At 35.7% G+C, this 22,494-nt stretch overlaps 4 protein-coding genes and 1 non-coding gene across 5 annotated transcripts; 3 read left to right on the forward strand and 2 right to left on the reverse strand.

The window, feature by feature from the left end:
• Positions 1-6,116: 6,116 nt before the first annotated feature.
• LOC125193302 (bidirectional sugar transporter SWEET10-like) lies at positions 6,117-7,697 on the reverse strand. The gene is made up of 5 exons (XM_048091076.1): positions 7,678-7,697; positions 7,367-7,577; positions 7,103-7,264; positions 6,889-7,008; positions 6,117-6,593 (listed from the first exon to the last, which is right to left on the reverse strand). Exons 1-5 carry the CDS (start codon positions 7,695-7,697, stop codon positions 6,330-6,332), a joined length of 777 nt encoding a protein of 258 aa, XP_047947033.1. The 3' UTR covers positions 6,117-6,329.
• Positions 7,698-11,399: 3,702 nt separating this feature from the next.
• On the reverse strand, positions 11,400-13,059 carry LOC125216071 (mitochondrial import inner membrane translocase subunit TIM8-like). Its single transcript, XM_048117692.1, has 2 exons — positions 12,955-13,059; positions 11,400-11,777 (listed from the first exon to the last, which is right to left on the reverse strand). Exons 1-2 carry the CDS (start codon positions 13,000-13,002, stop codon positions 11,595-11,597), a joined length of 231 nt encoding a protein of 76 aa, XP_047973649.1. The 5' UTR covers positions 13,003-13,059; the 3' UTR covers positions 11,400-11,594.
• Positions 13,060-13,688: 629 nt separating this feature from the next.
• LOC125205554 lies at positions 13,689-14,666 on the forward strand. Its single transcript, XM_048104584.1, has 3 exons — positions 13,689-14,117; positions 14,205-14,239; positions 14,371-14,666. The coding sequence occupies exons 1-3, from the start codon at positions 13,751-13,753 to the stop codon at positions 14,509-14,511; spliced, it is 543 nt and encodes a 180-aa protein (XP_047960541.1). The 5' UTR covers positions 13,689-13,750; the 3' UTR covers positions 14,512-14,666.
• A 1,295-nt stretch (positions 14,667-15,961) lies between these two features.
• Positions 15,962-20,319, forward strand: LOC125201882 (pyruvate dehydrogenase E1 component subunit beta-1, mitochondrial). Its single transcript, XM_048100172.1, has 15 exons — positions 15,962-16,085; positions 16,312-16,384; positions 16,495-16,554; positions 16,866-16,949; positions 17,059-17,085; positions 17,163-17,225; positions 17,305-17,391; positions 17,753-17,878; positions 18,635-18,768; positions 18,855-18,927; positions 19,013-19,078; positions 19,209-19,247; positions 19,342-19,466; positions 19,562-19,676; positions 20,029-20,319. Exons 2-15 carry the CDS (start codon positions 16,334-16,336, stop codon positions 20,095-20,097), a joined length of 1,119 nt encoding a protein of 372 aa, XP_047956129.1. The 5' UTR covers positions 15,962-16,085; positions 16,312-16,333; the 3' UTR covers positions 20,098-20,319.
• Positions 20,320-20,940: 621 nt separating this feature from the next.
• Positions 20,941-21,058, forward strand: LOC125202921. Its single transcript, XR_007173251.1, has one exon. It is a non-coding gene; the product is annotated as a U5 spliceosomal RNA (small nuclear RNA).
• Positions 21,059-22,494: the final 1,436 nt, after the last annotated feature.

The raw sequence follows: 22,494 nt of genomic DNA on the forward strand, positions 1-22,494 counted from the left end.
AGTACATTGCATTTTTATCACTTTTCTAATATTAAAATTAAAATATAAATTGAATTGTGGTTAAAAATGAGAATGACCTTATTGTGAGCATTATGGCTAAATAAAGTTTGCTAATGTGACATGAAAAAATGAGGTCGTGACGAGACAGAAAACAATGTCTTCTTGTGGATGCACTAGAGAGTGACTGCAATGATTAATGATTCAATAACACCTGAACTTTTGGAACCATAATTTTATTTCAATAAGTCTATGCAACCAAATTTTGTACAACCAAAAATTGGTTTATTTGAGGAAAAAAATAATTTATTTATGCATTTAATTAAAAAGTATAGACATATATATAGTATATGGAATGTGCACAATATTATGGTATTTGTGTATAATTTTTTTAAATTTTTTTGAACCATAAAATGTAATTAATGCATACTTTAATATAAATTTAAAATATAATAGAGAAATAATTCAAATATAAAAATAAAAAATTGAAAATGAGGCTAAAGACTAATAAATTGGTTTTAATTTGTTAACTAATTATATCTATTATTTTAATATTTAATTAATATATCAAAATTACTAATATAATCTTGTTTTGGTTGTACAAAATTTAGTTGTTTATCATTGCTCATTTTATTTTGATCTAATATATTTTAATGGAATCAAGAGTGGGAAGTAGTAAAGATTTTTTTTGAACGAGGGGGGAGATATAACTACAGTCTACAGAGGAGATGAGTAATCTTTTTCCTTCATAAAAAACATTCATTTTTTTTATTAATATTTCATTCCATCCTTTCTATGCGGAACTAAGAGCATCCCCGTCCGTGCTCTTAAATAAGAATACGAAGGTGGGCCCGAACCCACTTTTACTCTTTGTTCTTAGAGCATCCGCAATGGTCGGCTAGCGACCGGCTAGCCGATTCTTCGGGCTGGCCGATCGGCTAGCCGAACTATTGGAGGCGGCAAGCGGCTAACCGGCGAGCCGATCGGCGTGGGCTGGCCGATTGGTGGGCGCTGGCCGATGCGCTAGCCGATCGGCCAGCGCCGATTTTTGTATTTTTTTTTTCAAACCTATATAAACGCAATTTTCGTTTCATTTTCATTTGCACCACTTGTTTTAACGAGTTTTCTCTCTCTCTAACTTTCTCTGTACAAGAGCATCATCGCGCGATGAGTAAGAACGCGGGTGGTAGCGGTGGTGGTAGTGGTGGTAGTGGTGGGGATGCCGAGGAGTACGAACGGAGGATGAACGAGGCTATGAATGCCTACATGAACCGCGAGATGGAGCGGTACATGCGTAGGGTGGAACAGCGGGCGATACCTCGCCCTCCACGAGTTGTCCACCGCGAGCAGTGATTGATCGGGGATCACGTAGCTGCACATCAGCGGTTGTACGACGACTACTTTTCAGAGAACCCGCGGTTTCCCGCCAACATGTTCCGGCGCGGCGTTTTAGAATGCGCAGGGAGTTGTTTATGCGCATCGTTAGGGCATTAGAGCGTCAATATCATGTGGAGAGCTTCCGCATCAGGCACGATGCGGCCGCAGACTCGGCCACACCCCTATTTAAAAGTGCACGGCGGCAATCAGGCAGTTGGCCTCACGGAGGCGGGCAGACATGTGGGATGAGTACCTCCACATCGGTGAGTCGACAGCCCTGTAATGTCTGAAGTATTTCTGTGAGGGCGTGATAAACATTTTCGGTGAGGAGTACCTTCGAAGCCCTACTCCCCAAGATTGTCAGAATTTGATGCAGATGCACGGGGAGAAGCATGGGTTCCCCGGGATGTTAGGCAGTCTGTGTGAAGACGATCAAACCAAACAAGTGATGAAAGGAAGGCCTACTTTGCGGAACGATAAGAGTCGGCGCGCAAGGATGTTGAGCGCGCATTTGGTGCGCTCCAGCTTCCCGATGCGGCGGCACTTAAGCGGTCCACCGCGTTTGTGGGACGTCGGATGCGTTTCCCAGAGCACGTACGCCTGCATTATCCTCGCACAACATGATCGTCGAAGATGAAGGCGTATAACTGACTAGTTGGGCCAATGACGATGAAGTCGGTCCAAGCTACTCGAACGGCCACCCCTAGTGTACCCAGTCTCGATGGGCGGCAATTAAGGGTCCAACGCGTTTGTGGGATGTCGGATGCGTTTCCCCCGAGATAATGTACGCCTGCATTATCCCGCACAACATGATCGTCGAAGACGAAGGCGTACCTGGCTGACTAGTTGGGTCAATGATGATGAAGCCGGTCCAAGCCACGGAACGGCCACCCCTAGTGTACGACGTGGGGTACCTCTCGATGAAGCCGGCCGCCTCAAGGAATTTGCCAACATGCGCCAAGTGGATGCTCATATTCAACTCCAAAAGGATATAATTGAAGAGTTGTGGGCACGGAGGATTGCACGGCGATAGTTTTTTTTTCTTTATTATGTACCTTTTTAAATGTAATTTTTTTTATCTATGTACCTTTTTTAAATGCAATTAATGAATTTTCCCGTATATGTCTCGTAAATTTAATTCCGTAATTTAATCGTAATTTTAATTCCGTAAATATAGTATATTTTGAATTATTTTTATTGCGGCCGGCCTATAGGTAGCCTAAATGAAATGATGTGGCAGAGTGGATTTTTTAGTGTTGGCGACGTGGCAGAGGAGAGAATGGTTGGCCTATTGCTGGCCTAAGCACCATTGCGGATGCTCTTAGGCAAGAGCACAACACCAACATCCATGCTCTTCCGTAAGGACAAGCTCAAGGGTCCCACCTGTCCAGAGCCTTTATCCTAGCGGCAAGAAGCTTAGACATCAATGTATGAGGTGCCGAGTTCGAGCCCTCTTGACATCTGTTATAATTTCCTAATTTCCTCATTTCTTAGGAGTTTATTTGTAATATCTTCCTTCGTATAGGAGTTTTTTTTTTTTTTAAAAAAAAACTCAAGGGTCCCACCATTCTATTATTCGATTTAAATACTTCAACTACTAAAAAAATTTCTACAATATAAAAATACATTAAAATATAAAAAATACATAATTAATTCCTAAAAAATAAAAATTATATAATTAAAATCCTAGAAAATAAAAATATATAATTAAAAGCCTAGAAAATAAAAAAATACATAATTAAAATTGTACAAATTAAAATTTACATAATTAAAGACTACAAATTACATAGAATAGATGAGAATTGTGTAGTGTGGTGGGAATTTTTTTTGTGTTGGAGTGATGGTATTTATAGATGAAAATGTGAATTTTGGGATAAAAAAATTGAAAAATAAATCAAACTATGCAGAAAACGGTTATAATTTATTGAGAAGTGGGAAAATAATTTTTTAATTAATTTTGATTTTTTTTTAAAAAAAAGAAAAAAACAAATTTGCCAATGGCTATGCCGTTGGCCAATCGCAGCCTGCCACGTAAGTTTGCTCAGCGGCACGGACGTGCTCTTATTTAACAGCAGCACTGTGCCGCTGGCATGGACGGACAAGTTGCAGCGGCGGATAAGCGGTAAGCCGTGCCGCTGGCACGGAAGGACAACTTACCGCTGCGAATGCTCTAATAAGAACTTTGTGGCAATTATTGTCATGCAATTATTATTATTATTAAACTAATAATAAATTCAATAAAGTACTATTGTATTTGGTACTGCTATAATTAATCAGATGAGCATATAATTGGGCTTATATATTGTAAACTTGGTTTCGAGTCCAATTAATTCATTGTTTTGGCATTATTTTGAGCGCTGCTTATGGATTTTGGGACCAAATGCCCAGTTGGATTTTGATGGACTCCATTTCACTATTGGGCTGTTCACAATTTGATTTACATTTAAACCTATTTATGTAGATTAATTTGGTTCACAATTTGTAAAATATGTTTTGGTTTATATTTTTTTTAAAGATATGGTTTATTAATTATTCTTAGTGTATTCCGATTTTTTACTTTTATTTTTTATTTAATTCTACTTTTGATACAACTTTTTTGAAGATCTACTATATTTGATTTTTTATTATTTGGTTTTGTTTCAATACTAATACAACTAATTAGTTTACTCTGGTTTCAAAAGATAATGATAAAAACTGATTTAATTCGATAATTTCAATGAGGTAAATGAAGCCAAATGTTGATCTACATTCTCCTTTGAGTAAACCAAAACTGGTCCGGAATATATGCTCATTTTATGATTTTGGTTATAAACTTTTTCTTTTGAATTTTTTGATCCTGTATATTTCAAATCGGATCACAATTGGTCCTGCATTAACAATTCCATTAATTTTATAACGGTCAACGGATTGAACCCAATTTTGACCAATTAAAGATCTTAATAAAGAAATTAAAATTACAAAATGCAATTCATAAATTTGTATATTTCTTTTTCTTATGCGGGCTGTCCGCCGAGCGGGCGAAAGGAGGTGTTGATGCTGGAACAGACCAGCGGCGGCACACCAAGGTCTTCACGCGGGCAGCAACAGCAGCTCGAAGGAGAGAGCTCGACGGAGGTGAGAGAGCTCACCGGGAAAGAAATCGCAGAGGGGGAAGATGCCGACGGAGGGTCGGCAGCCCAATTGGAGCGGCGATTTCGCCAGGGGAGGAGGGCGAGGGAGGCGGCGGAGGTGCTGCTGTTTCTCCTTCGATTAAGGTTTCCCCGATTTTCAGATTTGGATTTAAGATGTGAAATGGAGAGAGAGGGCCGGGAGGCAGCCGACGCTGGTCGACCTCCGGCGAGGCTGATCGGCGACGGAAAAGAGAAGAAGGAAATCGGAAGTATACTGCCGCTGCTGTGATTGCTTCAATTAGGAATTCTATAGATTTGAGGAAATTGGGAATGTATATTTTTGAGGAAATTTTTTATTTTAATTTCATTTGTTTTTAGTATATTTAGTGTTAATATATATATTCTGTTTTATTAGGGGTAATAAATTAGAATAATAATTAATGATATAATTAGTGAGTTAAAAATCATAATTAAGAGTTTTAATTGGTCAAAATTAGGTTTAATTCGTTGACCGTTAATAAATTAACGGAATTGTTAACGGATGACCAATTGTGATCCAATTTGAAATATACAGGACCAAAAAATTTAAAAGATCAAGTTTAGACCAAAATCGTAAAATGAACATATATTCAGGATCAATTTTGGCCTTTACTCTTCTATTTGGTAAAAGTTGCCTCTTCTGAAAGGAAATATTCAACTGAAAAAAGAAGAGCTGCCTCAAAACATAAAGATATGGTGGGCCCATGATCAAGTTGAATATTTCTTCTTTCTTGTCATTCAACACTAAACAGAATCTTCTTCTTCATCTTCAGATTCTGATGGAGTATGCTGTTTTCTCTGACCTTGCATCCAAATTTGCTCCCTCAAGACAAGAATTGGGGCAAGTGGATAACCTACATGTAACATGTATAACTAGTAAGTGATACAACCACTATTTTTTTCGTTTCAGTTTTATGTTGCTTACTTATCTTGCCCTTTTTAGCAATAATTCCTATAGCTAAAATACATTTTATTAAATCAATTAAGACATAGCTACACAAGGACATAACTCCTAGACAATAAGCATGAAGAAAGTTGATGTCTAACAACAAGGATCTATGCAACCAACATTTATATCGTTATCTTTGTGGGTTACAAATGAGATCTTCCGTACTCTTACATCATTGTGGAACAAATCCAAGGTTACGAAGATTTTGCACGAGACCACTGACTTTGAGAACGACACGAATTTCAAACAAGAAGAATCTCAATTTCACGTGTCAAAGTTTTATAAGTGCTCATTTCAATGTGATGACTATAAATAGAGGAATTTTTCAATCTTCAAATATTAACTACGAAAACCTAAAAAACGTTCAAGAACTTAAATTTGAAGTTGTAGCAACAAAGTGAACAAAAAAATAGATATCAGTGTCAAGTCAAGTGTCCATTAAGCTCTTACTTGAGATCACACATATTTTCTCTTTCAACTAATAATTAGCTTTCGTCATAAGCAATCTAAGCTTAGATCGAACAAGATTGGAACTTAAACACCATGCATTGCCCGTGAATGGTACTCTCGAATTTTCAGTCTTATAGCAAGATTCAAGAACACACATTAAATATTCATATATACTAATTTAAGGTGCATAATAATAGATGTTGAAACTACTAATTAATAACACACATATATGATATATATGTTACACTTGAAGTCAATTGAAAATGATACAACCCAAACTGACCATGAAGGTAGTTCTAGGGGCAACAGCAAATTAAACTAATTTAGGAAGAAGATGTAACATAGTTGAATACTACTATAAGTTAATTAATTCCAAGAAAGTATTTGACGAAAATGTAAGTAAATTTTCAGGTAGAAGTGGCGATGTGGATCTCATTTTGAAGGTTGAAATTGTCCCGGCGAACGAGCTGTGGAATAGCTGGAACAATTTCTGGGCAAACTAGTGCACTCAAAGTCACTACATCGATGATTTGCTCTCTAATTTCGGAATTCTTCTGCCCATCCACTTGAATTTCCGGAAGCTTCTCTTCCACGGCCTTCTTCGCGCCATTGTATATCACATACAACACCATCTGAATCACTCCGAAGGTGAATCCTACCACATTTGGAATCTGTACATCATAAATAGTCGAAAGTCATTTTCACGAGAACTAATACCAAAAGACTATTCTATTATCATAGACAAAGGCAATTGTGGGGTCCATGGCCCCCAATTGTAATAAAAATAAGATTTTACGAAGTTTGTGTTTTGATGTGAGAACAACATTATCAAGGAAATTGTAAATTTGTCCTCTTGGGTTCAGTGTAAAGTTTCTGCCTCCGCCACTAAGTAGAGATAGCATTTTTGGTGGATAAATTCGATATACTATTACTGAAAAACATAATCCTCTCTCTATATATACTTACAGCAATATTGTAGTCCTTGCGTAGTAAGCCGTAGAAGAACCACATGACCGCGCTTAAGGTGAGGAAAAGTGAAAGGAGAAACGGCATGTATTCCACGCTCTTCGTTCGGATCACTTGTCTCTGAGGGTCGACCACGAAAAATAAATTAAATGTAACTACAATTGATAAATGAAAATTCATAATATTTCCTATTGACTTCGAAATAAATACTGACCAGGATAAATAAAGGCGCTACAAAGACGCACAGGGAGAAAATGAGGCAGATCCATCCTACAATGTTGCCACGTGTGGAGCCGTCCGCGAGAAAGTAAGTCAGCACAACAATTAGACTCATGCCAATGATGTTCATTAGAAGGATTAGAAACCCAGTTTGCAACTGCACCAACGGTGAGTTAATGGAATGTGAGACATGTTTACTAAAAATAGTAGATCGAGAATTTTAAGTTGGGGGGGAGGGTGGGGAGTATTGCGTACGTACCCTAGCGGATTTGGGGGCGTAACAAAGATAAAAAGAGATGTAAGCCGTGTGAACAAAACAGCCGACGGAGTTGATGGTGATGAGGAGAGTGGTGTCTGTCTTGAGCATAGCATAATATATCCACAACATTGCACTGAACAATCCAACTACATATGGCACTGATTGGAATCCTTCTGTTGATTTTTTCTTGTATATTTGAATAAATGTTGGTCTGCATCAAAATATTTACTATATATCATTATACCTTGATATGGAAAAATTATTTTATTAGTCACAAATAATACTATTATCTGTAGCTAGTGAAGACTTACACTGGTGCGAGGAACACCATTAAGGAAACGAAGTTGCCTGCAAAAAACAAATTATTTTTTATTATAATGAATGAAGTATAAAAATAAATTGTGAATGCTTACATGGGTATTTTACATTGAAAATTGGTTGTTTAACAAGTTGTAACAACTTGCTTTTTTGCTACATTTATAATCTTTTTGTCTTACTTGAGATATCAATGTAGCATGAAATGGGAGACAATGCATTTGACATGAAAAAACTACAAGAATTTAATAATAATAATAAAATGAGATGTTGTACCAAGAAGGCCGAAGATGAAATCCAAGTAACTCATCTTGAATTTGAAAGAATTAATATACACAAATTAATCTCTTGCTCTTAACTTAAAAGAAAAGACTAATTAAGTTGAGAATATGTATGTGTTACTAACATCGAGTGGTTTATATAGAGATTACTGATTAGCAAGTGGGATGCATATTACATTAATTTGAAATGCAAATTAAAATGAATGGTGAAAACCAACTCAATTGTAGTACTCCTATTATTCTTTACAGTTGTTCAAGACTCAAATTAAAGAGTGGTGATAATTATTTGAACACAACACATAATATTGCTTCTTCCTTTTTTCTTACCACATCTAACCTAATTGGGCAATATATGCATTGTTTTTCCCACGATCAAATTTGGTTGTGTTTTTTGGTAGATCCCCCTAAATCGATGGGACCCACGCATGCTCAATACGATGTGTCACCCACCAATCCATTTGGGTAACGCTTTACAACTCATTCTTACCGCTGTTGTGACTCGAACTCTCGATCTATTTTTAGATGCAATAATGATGTCTTATCCACTAGGTTGTGATCCATCGTTAATGCGCAAGGTCAAATTTGGTTCGGTGAATTATGTGTTTTCCTTTTCTTGACGATCAAGTGATCCTAAAAGTACAAAAATCAAATTTAATGGATACGACAATTTCCCTTCTATCGAGATTCATTCGTCAAATTAATTAACTTATATTTCTCTCGATTTGTTAATTTCCGGCGCACAAATTTCTTTTCACCAACTGATTAATTAAGATGTGATGAATTAACTAGCAAAAGAATTTATCGAATATCATGTGATCTCTTTGAGTTTTAAATTTTTAATGTATAAACCAATACATAGTAAAAATCATTAAATAGGGTTTTCTTTGTTCATTTCTTTGTTCATTTCTTTGTAACTTCAATATTTCATTAAGTGACTATAATACAAATCAAATTATGTAACTTCAATATTTCATTAAGTGACTATAACCCAAATCAAATTGAAAGCAATAAAGATTAATACTCCATATCTCAACTAATGAAGCGTAAAATTAAATTCAATGTGTAGGTAAATTGGGGTTTTCTCCACGTCAAGAATTATGCCAGCATAAGACCAAACCAGCTTTGCCCGACGCACTATATATTGTGTTCAATAATAGCCTCTAATTTGTTCTTTACATCTACTAATTAAATAGTACCACTCATAAATAATTAGTTAAAATTACAGTTACACTTAATAACAAATTTTACATCCATGTATATGACTATCTAGCTATAATTTGTCACCAACAAATCAATTTACATTTTGACTTTCAAACATACTATTGTACTACTGAATTAGGAGTATCTTAATTAATTACATCGCACTCCAAAAAACTTATCTAGCTTTAAATTTTATTTGCGAGTTTCAAATTATTTCCAGTTCTGGATGTTTTCTCCAGCAAAGAAAATGTAGAAATCATACTTGTGTTTAGCTATGTTAGCATTTTGCAAGAAAATGGTAATAAAGGAACATTTTTCTTCCGTCCCTTACACATAAATACTTCAGAGATGGTACTAAGTTTTAATGTGAATTGTCTAAGTATGAGAAAAAAAAAGATGAAAATGAGATTGAAATAATATTAGTAGTGTAGTAATGCATAATTGAACAAGTTTTCAATTACTATAAAAGTAGAGTAACTTTGATTGACAGACCAAAATAGGGAAAGAATAATAGTACTCCTCCGATCCTGAAAAGTATGAACATTTGGTTCACACGGATTTTAATGCATAATTAATAATAAATATATGAGAAATGGAGAAAAGGGTAACGTAAGTAGTAAGTAGTTTAGTGGAGAGTGAGATTCACATCATTAGTAGTGTAGTGCAATGATATTATAAATAAAGTGATGTGTAGGAATAATGTGTTTTTAACTATTCCCAAATTAGAAATTTCATACTTCTCAGGAACATACTAACACGAAAATAATTCATATACTTTTCTGGGATGAAGGGAGTAAAATTTTGAGATGAGGAATATGAAAAAGCAATGATATGTGGGCATGAGAACATGGAGAAAAAAGGAGTGGCATGAAAGAGAAGAGGCGGTGATGTAACCAAGAAGATTGCCCGGAGCCCGAAAATATAAGGTTCCAGGCAAATCATTCTTGGCTACTAAACCATCGAAACCCTCTTCTCTTCATGCAACCCCTCTCCTCTCTACTCTACCTCAATCTTCATATGTGCATTTCTATGTCCAATTTTCACCTCTATTTATACACCAAAATTTTCTCGAATTTATTCTCTATTGCATCAGGATGGATTGTCAACCTTCAATTTAATTTCATAATTACAACTTTTTCCACCAATTGTTGAGCTGGAACAAATAGGATCCAGTCCAGTAGGGAGAGGGAATACCACATTCCTTTTTTAGTTTTTTCTTTTCGATATTTTATATCGTTATATTAGTGTGCATCATCCGATTTATAAACATAGAAAATATGTATTACTACTAAATACTTTATTTTATAAATAGAAAAATTGTTTAAAGGTAGCCATTCGTTTATCCCTCTAAATTTCTGTAGGTTGATTGATTGACCCCATTTAAGATTTTAAGAAAATTTACTTATATTGGACTATAATTGAATAAAACTCTAGATTAATATTGTCATATTTAAAGAAAATTAAAGATATAGAGTGATACTCCATCCGTCCTAGATTTATAGTCATATTTGCCATAAAAGTCCGTCCCACATTTATAGTCACATTTAGAATTTCCGTATTTGGACATAAAATTTTACCCCATTATTCACTAAAATTACACCCAAATGTCATTATCTACACTGAAATAAATCAAAACAAAATAAAAAATCAAAAAGTCAAAAAGGGACTCACCTTCAACCAACTCATTTCATTTATTACACACTCCATTATCTCACTCCATCATCTCATTTCATTTATTACACATTCCAACATCTCATTCCATTTATTACCATCTCACTCCACCATCTCATTCCATTTATTACACATTCCATTATCTCACTCCACCATCTCATTCCATTTATTACACACTCTACCTCTCACTTCATTAATTACACACTCCACTAATTCCTTAAAATTCGTGCCATAACTAAATGTGACTATAAATATGTGACGGAGGAAATATTATTTAGGTTGGTTCCCTTTATTCATAAGTTTTTATAGTCAATGGCAATAACTTTTCGCATCCTCTTCTTTTTTTTGTCAACTTATTGATTCTAAAGGGATATATTCATTCAAAATCTGCTACTTGGATTTTGGAATGTCAACAACTCAGCAATCAGCATTGAATTGAAACAAATTAAAATCAGAACAAATGATTTCCATCTATCTACAAGAATCGGGACTCATCTAATCATAAGTCGAAGATTGATAAAATAAGAAAATCGTGAATATTGAATGTTTTGTGGTGAGCCACACCCTAGCAACTGAATTTGCTTTTTATAATGTAAAATCGTAAACATACAAATTGTCGATGACAGAAAAGAACCTAATAAGAAGCATGCTCGCTCCTAAAAGAGACGATGACTGAAGTACAATCGTTGACATGTATGTGCCATCGAGATCAGAAACAAAAAAGGGCTTCTTCAAATCAAAATGAAAGCTTAGACTAAATCTCACTGCTGAAGACGCTTCATGATTATGAGACTCATATCCATGTAGCGTTGAGCACAGTTGGTGAGGCAATTAGCTTCGCTGGAACTGAACTTGCTTCCGGGAGAGCCAGTGATGCATTTGTCCCAGCAAGCAGATGTAAGCTTTGAGATCATTTCACTAATCATGGCCTTCTGTTTTTCTTGCTGAAAATATTCAATAACAGAGGTTAGATACCTGAAAGAAACAAAATTGTTCAAATCAAGTAGGATTGCCCTAATGCTAATTCTGGGATGCTTACTAAATAAATCCTCGATTGCCTAAATATTGGACATAACTGTGAAAATTATTACAGAAATGGGTGTTTTGCAATAGTTCGTATAAATGCTAGTGCAAACAAGTGTTGCCACAATAAGGCTAATTGACCAATACTTTAGAATAAGGATTTGTTCTACAAGTGGCTTTTAGTCCACCCAAATGGGATGAAGTTTCAAAAAGAAGTCATTGAAAACCTGTTGCTATTGCTCGAAATTCATAAAACAAATGAAAAGGCAGCAACACAACCTTAATTATTGTTAAGCCTGCAGTTCGAATTATAAAACTATAGTAGTACTTCAACAACAGAAGTGGGTTTTATCATTCTCAGAAAATAGAAAGGTTGATATTTTGACCATATGCATGATCAGGATAGAGCTGTGATTAAGAAACTACGGAAGATACAAAAACAGGGGAAATAAAAAGGCAGGGTAGATACTGGATTTTATATAAAGTCTCTAATGTTATTGTTTCCATGAGATAGTCTTGAATGAATAACAAAGCAAGGCCTAGCTTGTATGTACAAGCATAAAATTTACACACAGCTTTACGGATGTTGCAACCTTCCCCCCAGCATCAAGAAGCTTGCCTAGAATCCAAGAATCATAAGGCTAGAACAATTTTGGTAGTGAAGTAGGTTTAATTTTGATCAAAGGCAAGCTGAGGATGAAGAACCCTTTGAGAGAGACTGAGAATCTACTCTACAGTCTACACAATACAACACTACACTAGAAGAAAAGGAGAGGAAAAAAATTAACACCTTTGCTTTCTACTTACATTAAAACACAGGTAATAATTCAACTAAAAACTAACAGACTGTAAACTCAAACATTCAAAATCTTTAAAATCTAATCAAGCAAGGCGGCAGCCAATTATTCCCTAAAATTCATTACTGATGAAGTGGAAGAATTTAAAATTTAACCAAAGAAATGTCGTCGTTACGAATAAGATAATCCAGAAACAAACGATCCTGATATTACTCCTCTATTAACATTGAATTTTACCATTTGCGATACAGAAAGCGTATAAATATAGAACCGAAATAATTCGATAAATTTAAGGACTTACGGCTAGAAGGTTCTGCAGCTCTGGGGAGTTGATTGACGAAGGATCCATCGAAGATTTGCTGTGGTAGAAGGTGTTAATCAAAACCCTAGCAGAGGACAAAACCCTTCTTCAACTAAAAATTGGGAATAAGTAATATGGGCTTGGGCCCATATGATGATGAGGAATAAGAGACTCGGCCCATGCGGTTCAATTTTTTGCATAAAGAGAATCCACTCAACCCGGTGGTTCGACCGGCCCATGGCATCTGACCGGGTGCATTCGACCCGCCCTGATGATGGCCAGGTACACTTTGGCCTACCCATCCGACTCAAGTTACAAACTTTGACTCTACCAGATGCTTTAAGGCTCAATAATCCCTTGACCGGGTAGCATTCTACAAACTGCATTTTTGTCTATTTTTAGCATTTTTTTTCTTATTATTTGGATCTCCAAGTATAAATTAAATTAAATTTTCAAATCTTTTACAATTACATTTTAAGGCTGTTTATTCAATTTTCAATTTATTAGATATCTTATCTACAATGTACGTGGCCTACTACCCTTTGAAAATGAAATATATAGTACTACTATAGTAATTATGTGGTATCTATATATGTAATTTCTATCTTTCACCGTGGTAGCTTTAATTTCAAATCATTGGATGAAAATTATAGCATAATAGTATACATAAAGCATAGATAGCCCTTGAAAACAGGACAATCGGTTAATCGGCTTCCATTTTGTGGGCGTTTTCCGTGAGAGTTAATTTGACACCCCATCATTTGAAGATACGAAACAAGCTCGTAACATAGCGACGATGGTGGGGTGCAAAATTTCCAAGATTAGCACCGACAGAGCCATATTCCGACGAACTAGGCTCCGTCCGCTTGTCCTCCAACAGATAGCCGCGATGAGGACGTGGCGGCTTCCCGCCCGCTCCCCAAAGGACAACTCATACAAAAAGAGCCTCCTTTTGGAAGAAAAGACTTTGGAAAGCAATAGCGTTGTCGTGGCCACCGTCATCGGCAACACCTACGGCCTTAAAGTCTCCACCAAACCCAAACTCCATCCGCAACTTGAAGATGGACACGACGACGATCAATGCAGAATGATCGCTCGGGGATCGCCTAGTTTTCGAATTTTTTTCGAGGATGCTGCACGAGATGCCCATCTACAGCAATTTGGTACATACTCTTTTTTATTATTATTTCAAATTACTTGATCGTATTTTATTTCGGATTGTTGACTGATCGTTGCTCTCGAAAGTTTAGGTCAAGACGAGTGTTCAAAAGAGACATATTCCAAGGTAAACAATATATCTGTCTAAAATTAATAATCTGTTGGTAGTGCCGTAGTGGATGAAAAGATTATATAATAAAATTGTCTATTAATTTGAAAAATAAATTATAAAATGAATCTTTTGTGTGATTTGTACAGAAAGAGGAGGAGGGAAGTGTCCAAAAGAAAGCGAAGAGAGACAGAAATATGAAGAGACACATTAAAAATGTGATATTGAGAAAGAGATTTGTGAAAAATCTAAACATGAAAGGCCGTACATATAATCACCCATCTCAATGATAATTATAATTACATTAGGCCTTGAAATTTTCCTATTCCACCTTTTTTTTTTCTCTATTACTATGTATATACACTGTACAATTTTATTAAGCTCTTTACTATGTAAGTGTGTACTATGTTGGATAGGGGAAATTCTCTTCAAAAATTAATATTCAGTCGATTTTTTTGTCACGTACATAAAAAATATTTCCACTGAACTATATGACTAGCAATTAGAAGTCACCAGTTAGTCTTTAATCATAAACGACTTTACAAATTTTGATTTGCAAATGAGTCAGTGACCATACACAAGAAATAAAACTCGTCAGGAAATTTGCGAATATAATTACTCCCTCCGTCCCACATAATTTTACCCAGTATTCCATTTTCGGTTGTCCGACATAATTTTATCCATTTCACTTTTACCATTTTTGGTAGTGGACCATATATTCCACTAACTCATTCCTACTCACATTTTATTATAAAACTAATACTTTAAAAGTAGGACTCACATCCCACTAACTATTTCAATTCACTTTCCATTACATTCTTTAAAACCCGTGCCGGATCAAAATGTGTAAAATTATGTGAGACGGAGAGAGTAAACAATAATAAAGTTCTTGTAAAAGCGCCACAATAAATGTTTAAACATTTAAGAACTATTTTTGAGATAAAAAAGTGGTTTTTTTGATATGCCAAGCTAGACATGCCAGCTTTGTGGCTCAAAAACTATTTTTGGATATACAAACTTGGCTTTTTTGAGATATTGAAATATACTTGTTATTTTGCTCAAATGTTATGACAAGAATGATAATTAAGACTTCCACATAAGATTTAGTGATTTACTACAATAGCTATATTTAAATTATTTTTAGATCAATTGTGATTTAACATCATCTCCCTCCCTTATTGTAACTAACTCGCAACATCTAAAATATACACAACCAAATTTACATATACAAAATTTGAAACTGCTATAATCTTTTGACCGTGAAAAGTTAAATCTCTAAAGCTAACTATTCTATCTCATCTAATATTATCACTATTTCACAAATCAAGCACGGAGTAATATTCAACAAAGTGGTGCTATTTTTAATTAAAATTCTAAAAATCAGAAAATAAACAAAAAAAAAAAAAAATCAACTTGATTTAATAATTGGTAAATTCTCAACCACCAAATACAACCCTTTCAAAGCGATAGGGCCATATAAAAATTATGCGTATTAAATTTCAAAAAGAAAATGCCCCACGGGCCTACCAAAGCAGCCAATTTAGATAATTTATTAATGGATTAATATTTTTCCACTAGCAAGATTCCTCTACAGTTCCAACGCATACATTTCCTACAGTATTTCATCTCCATTACACTGTTCCAGCGAGGTAAGGATAGTATCGTCATTAGGGTACAACCTACTAAAGCATCACCAACTTCTACAGGACAGAATCCTACGCTTCAGAAGGTTGTACTCTGACGTTTGACCTTGGACTGCCAAAACGGAATTAACAAAAAGGTGTAATAGATAATTCTTCCGCCCCTAATCCCACCATTAAAGGCAGCTCACCAATCTCCCTCTTTCTCTCGTTTTTTTATTTAGGTAAGTATTGTTTTCATTTTGTTAGCACAGATTTTTCAACATATTCGTTCAATTTTTCGAATTCCTCACTTGTTTTTGTGTGTTCAGATACTGAATTTGGGTAGGTGGTGGTAGCGTATCTGTGTTAGTTTGTTGGATTTAAGTTATTGTCAACGATTTCTGTGTCGCCAGATTTGATCTGAGTAACGAGATTGTGGATTTGAATGTGTTGTTTGATGTTGTTCAGGGAGCTATAGAGTGAAGCCGATATGTTGGGAGTTTTGAGGAGCAAAGTTGCCTGCAGAGCCAATCATGCTTTGGTAATTAATTTCTTTAATTTCACCTTAATTTACTTCCGCTTCTTGGTGGTTCATCCAATTGATTGTTCGTGCTCTTGACCTGATTCCGGATTTGATTTTTGGGTTGGAAGGGTTTGGAGCAAGGACTTCGAGCGATTGCATCTAGGGCTTTTTCGTCTTCAGCAAAGGAGGTAATAACTGATGAAATGATTAGTAACTAATTGAAGAACCTTTTTGTGTAAAGAATCCATAAGGTTATTGATTTTTAAGGCTTCTCATGTTGGGTTGCTATAGGAAAATATGTTTCCAATGTTCTCCCACTCTTATGGTTTTTGTTACACTTTAGATTGCTGTGCCATTTCATGTGGCCTGTGATTATGGTTTATCTGATTCTGTATTGACTCTTGTTCAGCGTATTCACTTGGTGATCAGTCAGTTGTTGAGATATTTGACGTTTATAAGATGTATTACTCATGTCTATTGATGTTATTGTTTTTTTTAGACGATGACAGTTCGTGATGCTTTAAACTCGGCCCTTGATGAAGAGATGTCAGCTGATCCGAAAGTCTATGTTATGGGTGAAGAGGTATCACTGTCCACCGAACATTAAATCACTTCATATGTGAATGGTGTTCTACTTTAAATTTGACATTTGCTGGTTTAGTCACATTGTTAACTAAGCTATTGTTGTATAGGTTGGCGAGTATCAGGGTGCATATAAGGTGAGCTTTGGTTCACTTGTGAATTGTTCAAATGGAAATTGCTCTGTATCTCTAATTTGCTATCCATTTATTACTAGATTACAAAAGGGCTTCTTGACAAGTATGGTCCTGAGAGGGTGCTGGATACACCCATCACTGAGGTTGGCTCTTTTCCTGTGCACATGAGTTTTTTAAATTCGATTAAGGAGAAAATAATTCTCAATTCAATACTTTGTGTAGGCTGGGTTCGCTGGAATTGGAGTTGGTTCAGCATATTACGGTCTAAAGCCTGTAATTGAGTTCATGACATTCAACTTCTCAATGCAGGTTAGGTTTCTCCTATCACGATGCTTTAGCTTCACAAAATTTGTACTACTATTTTAGATTTTAGAATCTGTGTCAGTTTTTCCAAGTCCATTTTCAAAATTGCAACTGCTCGTTGTTGCAGTTTCTTCTACAACCATTCGCATGTATTGTAAGATTTCATAGTTGCATGTCTTCTACATTTCTTTCTCTTTCTCTTGTTTGGTGGTGAGAGCATATGTAAATTCTTAAGTATGGATGTGTTTTAAGCTACACCTCAACATGAATCTCCCTAAAAAAGCATATGTAAATTCTTAAGCCTATTTCTTGCAACAAAATGTGTTAAGGCTGAGTGGTAAAGGTAACTGACAAGTTCTTGCTGCAGGCCATTGATCACATTATTAATTCTGCTGCAAAATCAAATTACATGTCCGCTGGTCAAATATCAGTGCCCATAGTTTTCAGAGGCCCAAATGGTGCTGCTGCTGGTGTAGGGGCTCAACATTCTCAGGTATTGGAATAAGAAAAAAAATTAAACCTTATAACTGTCACTTCAAACAATACATTTTTGTCTGTTGCAACTTAGTTATATTGAAATTTAATTATTTTGAACTCTACATGCTACATCATTTGCCCTCTTTAAACGATATGAACTATTCATAGCCATATACCTCCCTAATATAAATACCATTTTATCTGGAGTTTGAGCTTCAATTGTGATTCCAAATTATCAAATTCAAATATAAATAATTAAACTTGGGCTTCTGAGGTGTTCATTTAAATATTTTTGAATGGTGTTTTTCGTCTCTTGTATTTCACATTTGTGAGCATATTAAATATAGAACCACGTCCATGTATTTACTCAAAGTAACAGATATGAATGTATAGTAACTGTTCTCATCGGTGATTTGGTTTTACAAAAACATAACAGATGTTGCTCACTAGGCCCATGTATCCAAATCTCTGACATGTTGACTTAATGATCACGATCTGTGTCATCCAGAATGTCACAGAAGGTGTTCCCATAACCAATTAGTCATGGAGTTGATAACTAGCTTTTTGTCTTTCGCAATGGAAGGGTATTTTATGCAAGATAGATCAGTTTGGCATCAAAAAATTTTACATGATTAATAGTTAGTTGCTGAGTAGATTGTCTTGTAATATCTGGTGAAGGAAATTGTTACATTTAGTCACTTACACAACATATGCATTTAGAATTAGATATGGATATGTCTATGAGCGCAAAACTAAGTTGTATCCTTTGTAGTGCTATGCAGCATGGTTCGGTGCAATCCCAGGTCTTAAGGTACTAACTCCTTATTCATCAGAAGATGCTCGTGGTCTGCTTAAGGCTGCAATAAGGGATCCAGATCCCGTTGTCTTCCTGGAAAATGAGTTGCTGTGAGTACTACTACTTTGGTACTAATGCTTTTAGTGTGCTCCTGAACTAATGCTAATTTTCTGGGGGATTAATTATTTATGTACAGGTATGGTGAATCATTTCCTGTTTCGGCTGAAGTCCTCGACTCCAGTTTCTGTCTTCCTATTGGGAAAGCCAAGGTACAGTATGCCTCTCTATAATATCATGTGCTTACGGTTTGCAGCTTAGTGATTATTTATTCAAAGTTTGTTAACTTTTTGGCAGATAGAACGAGAAGGAAAGGATGTAACTATCACTGCTTTCTCGAAGATGGTTGGCTATGCTCTTCAGGTCTGTCATTATTTGTTAAATGCATTTTGGATGTTTAATTCCTAGGAGTGTGAAGAAGTCCGGTCCAACTGTACAGATCAGTGTATAAATTCTTAACCCATTTGTATTCCTCTTAATCAAATGTGCACAGGCTGCTGACATTCTTGCAAAAGACGGAATCAGTGCCGAGGTAACTAAAATGTTTCAATAGATCCCATTTATACCTTCTTACAGAGAGTGAAGTTGGAATTACAACTATGTTGGGGCTCCTTTTGCATGTGCAGGTGATAAATCTTCGCTCAATCCGCCCACTTGATAGAGCTGCGATAAATGCTTCGGTTAGGAAAACAAACAGGCTGGTGACTGTTGAGGAAGGATTCCCTCAACATGGTGTTGGTGCTGAGATCTGGTATTTAATTGACCCCCTCTCTCCCTCTTTAACTCAGTCCTATCCCTTCAAGCCTTAATGGAGTACTTATTTTATGATTCCTTTTGGCTCTTCAGCGCATCTGTTCTTGAAGATAGTTTTGAGTATCTCGATGCAGCTGTTGAGAGGATTTCAGGGGCTGATGTTCCTATGCCATATGCTGCAAATCTTGAGAGGATGGCTGTCCCACAGGTATACCTATCTTCTCTCTTCTTGGACTTTTGATTTTTTTTATTGCTTAGCTTTATTTGAGTAAAGTTAATTGCTGTCACAGAGACAGAGAACTGACCAAATATTTTCTTGTGTATAATTGATCAACATCCCTAGTGCCGTCAACTAGTACGTGCCACAGAAAATATGCTTGTTTCTAGTCAAGATTATTTGGTTTGTAGGTGTAAAAAAGGCTCAATGGCCTACCAGATTTTAAGACAATGGCTAGTTAAACTAAGGAAATATCCATACTTTGTTTTTTACCTTTTTTTTAATCAATCCTTGTTGCTAATTCAATAGCTGTGGAGTATCTGATATTGGCCGTGTTTGTCAGGTCGAGGACATTGTCCGTGCAGCAAAGAGGGCTTGTTACAGATCAACTGCTTTGGCCGCAACGGCTTAGAGGATGGGATCACCGGAGCGCTTCACTCTACATTACATTTTTTACATACGTTTCCCTCCCTTGCCTGGAATAAGTTCATGTAATTCACAATACCGTAGAGGCTTAACAAGTCTACGTTGAAAGCCTCGTTGTTGAGGAGCTTCGTATGCTTTATTTTGTGACAATTTCTTGATACTCAGCCAAACAGGGAAAGTAAATGAGCAAATTCAGTCTTCTGCTAAATTGTCCACCTATATGAATTTTCTACTTTGATAGTAAGATTTCAGTCACAGTATCAAAATCTCAGTAGTAAAAACACTGCAACCAACAAAAGGCATAACAATAAAGTAGAGCAAATCAAGATGTTTGAAGTTCTTTCAGAAACAGCAACAATTATTGATTTAGCTCATACTGAAGCATGTGAGACCTTTCGCACTAAAGTTACATGAAAAAAACACAAACTCAAAACAGCAATACTTTCCGAAACTTCAGTTTCAATCATTCATGTTCCGCATTCTTTGCATTGATTTCCTTGGCTAAGCTTTTGCAGGCGTACATTGTGTGGAAACTGTTGGAGACCTTTTTCACAACATGATCTTGCTGCATATATCCAACGAATTGAGTGACGATGATGCTTGACTGTGCTGTAAAGAACCTAAACTCCAACAGAAAACTTAGCAACTCAACGAACTTAGGAAATTAACAAAAAACAACACAGAAACGAAACTAAACAGTTTTGCCTTATCCTTGGACCTTCAGTTCAATACAGTTTGTAGAGTTAATATCCCACATCGGAAGCGAGAGACTCTAGAGTAGCCAAGCGCTACTATAAAATAAGAAGGCGAATTGCTATGAAAGTCACGCAGCCGCGCGTTGAGCACATAGCGAACTATTCTTTCGCCTTTTACTAAAGAATACCGTGTGCTCGTCGTCTATAAGTGGCATACGCCATTTTTTGGAGGGGTGTTTCTGTTAAGGAACTCTCCAGCAATACTAGTTCAAATTTACACAAAAATATACAAACTCGAAAAAAAGAATACTTTTGGAAACTTCAGTTTCACGTCGTTCATGTTCTGATATCTTTGCATCGATTTGCTTGACTAGCTTCTTCATTGTTTGAAGAGTGTTGAAGACCTATTTCATAATTTCCCTTTTCCTGAAACAACACAAAAACAAAATACACTGTTTTTGGCTTTAGTGCTAGTATGTTTCTCGAGTACAAACATAAATATTCTCAAAACTTTTGTCAATGGTTCTTATATCCCCATACATCATCCCTCTTCTCTGTTGGACTGAAGAGCGAGCGCCGGTTGTGAATTGGTTTGTGGAGTGTAATGTCCCACACTGGAAGCGAGAGACACAAGACTAAAAGCTATATATGTAATCATCCTCCATAATCGAACAGTTATGTTGACAAAAATATTGATTTTATAACAAGAAGAGGAAATGCAAGGTAAAAGCTATATTATGTTTGGCAGTTAGAAATATATGTTACTAGAAGTTTAAAAATGCATTACACGATTTAACAGTTTTAATGCTTACGGGTTATGCAAATAATTAAAGGGGCGGTGTTGTTGAGGAGGTTGGATTTTTTGGCCATCTTTGGATTTCAAAGTGTTGGTAACACATGGGTTATTTCCAAACCCAAGATGTAATGGCAACAAGAATCCTAAATTTTTGCAACCACCTTTTCATTATGTATTGGTGTTTGTTTTGGGATATGCACAAGTATTTATCTTTTTTTGGGGAAGTTTGTGCAGCCTATATGAATCCTTTGTATTGGCATCTTGATATAATGCGAAATACCTATTTAATACTCCCTCCGTCCCGCTTTAGCAGTCCCATTGACTTTTCTGTCCTCCTTTTGTAAAAATGATAAAAAATAGTTAAAGTGGAGAAATGGTAAAGTAAGAGATACAATAATGTAGATAAGACTCTTCTCTATATTATTCTCTCTCTTAATTTACCATTTCTCCTTTTTAATTATTTTTTATTATTTTTACAAAAAGATGACAGAAAAGTCAATGGGACTGCTGAAGCGGGACAGAGGGAGTAGTAACTTTGGATTTAAAAGCACCATGATTTAGAGTTTCTTTCTTTAATAAGTGTGAATTTTATATGTTCTAATTATATAATTTTAGATATGTAATTATATATTTTGTGAAATGTGAAAAATAATCATGTAAGTCGTACTTTATGAGGTCTTTAACTTTTTTGAAATTTCGAAGTAATTATCGGTAGAATTTTCGTTTGATACGAGGTGCTTTTTGAACATATTGTTAAGTAGTGTGTAAATTAGGTAGAACTTACTTGAGAGCCAACCTTATAACAGGATTCTTTGCTTGTTTGTACGTCAATCACTTTTGTGAGAAAGTACAAAAGATAGAAAGAATGTAACAATTAGTGGGGGGAAAGAAT

The sequence above is a fragment of the Salvia hispanica genome, chromosome 1 (assembly GCF_023119035.1).
Source record: "Salvia hispanica cultivar TCC Black 2014 chromosome 1, UniMelb_Shisp_WGS_1.0, whole genome shotgun sequence".
Taxonomy (NCBI): Eukaryota; Viridiplantae; Streptophyta; class Magnoliopsida; order Lamiales; family Lamiaceae; genus Salvia; species Salvia hispanica.

What these genes read in the sequence shown, in the direction of transcription:
- LOC125216071 (XM_048117692.1), bottom strand. Translation starts at nt 13,002, where the DNA reads ATGGATCCTTCGTCAATCAACTCCCCAGAGCTGCAGAACCTTCTAGCC. An exon ending in AGCTGCAGAACCTTCTAGCC is followed by an intron (nt 11,778 to 12,954) that starts GTAAGTCCTTAA and finishes GAATATTTTCAG; the next exon opens with CAAGAAAAACAGAAGGCCAT.
- LOC125193302 (XM_048091076.1), bottom strand. Translation starts at nt 7,697, where the DNA reads ATGGTGTTCCTCGCACCAGT. An exon ending in ATGGTGTTCCTCGCACCAGT is followed by an intron (nt 7,578 to 7,677) that starts GTAAGTCTTCAC and finishes ATTTTGATGCAG; the next exon opens with ACCAACATTTATTCAAATAT. An exon ending in GCAAGGACTACAATATTGCT is followed by an intron (nt 6,594 to 6,888) that starts GTAAGTATATAT and finishes TATGATGTACAG; the next exon opens with ATTCCAAATGTGGTAGGATT.
- LOC125201882 (XM_048100172.1), top strand. Translation starts at nt 16,334, where the DNA reads ATGTTGGGAGTTTTGAGGAGCAAAGTTGCCTGCAGAGCCAATCATGCT. An exon ending in TAGGGGCTCAACATTCTCAG is followed by an intron (nt 17,879 to 18,634) that starts GTATTGGAATAA and finishes TATCCTTTGTAG; the next exon opens with TGCTATGCAGCATGGTTCGG. An exon ending in TTCCTATTGGGAAAGCCAAG is followed by an intron (nt 18,928 to 19,012) that starts GTACAGTATGCC and finishes ACTTTTTGGCAG; the next exon opens with ATAGAACGAGAAGGAAAGGA.
- LOC125205554 (XM_048104584.1), top strand. Translation starts at nt 13,751, where the DNA reads ATGGTGGGGTGCAAAATTTCCAAGATTAGCACCGACAGAGCCATATTC. An exon ending in TGCCCATCTACAGCAATTTG is followed by an intron (nt 14,118 to 14,204) that starts GTACATACTCTT and finishes TCGAAAGTTTAG; the next exon opens with GTCAAGACGAGTGTTCAAAA. An exon ending in CAAAAGAGACATATTCCAAG is followed by an intron (nt 14,240 to 14,370) that starts GTAAACAATATA and finishes TGATTTGTACAG; the next exon opens with AAAGAGGAGGAGGGAAGTGT.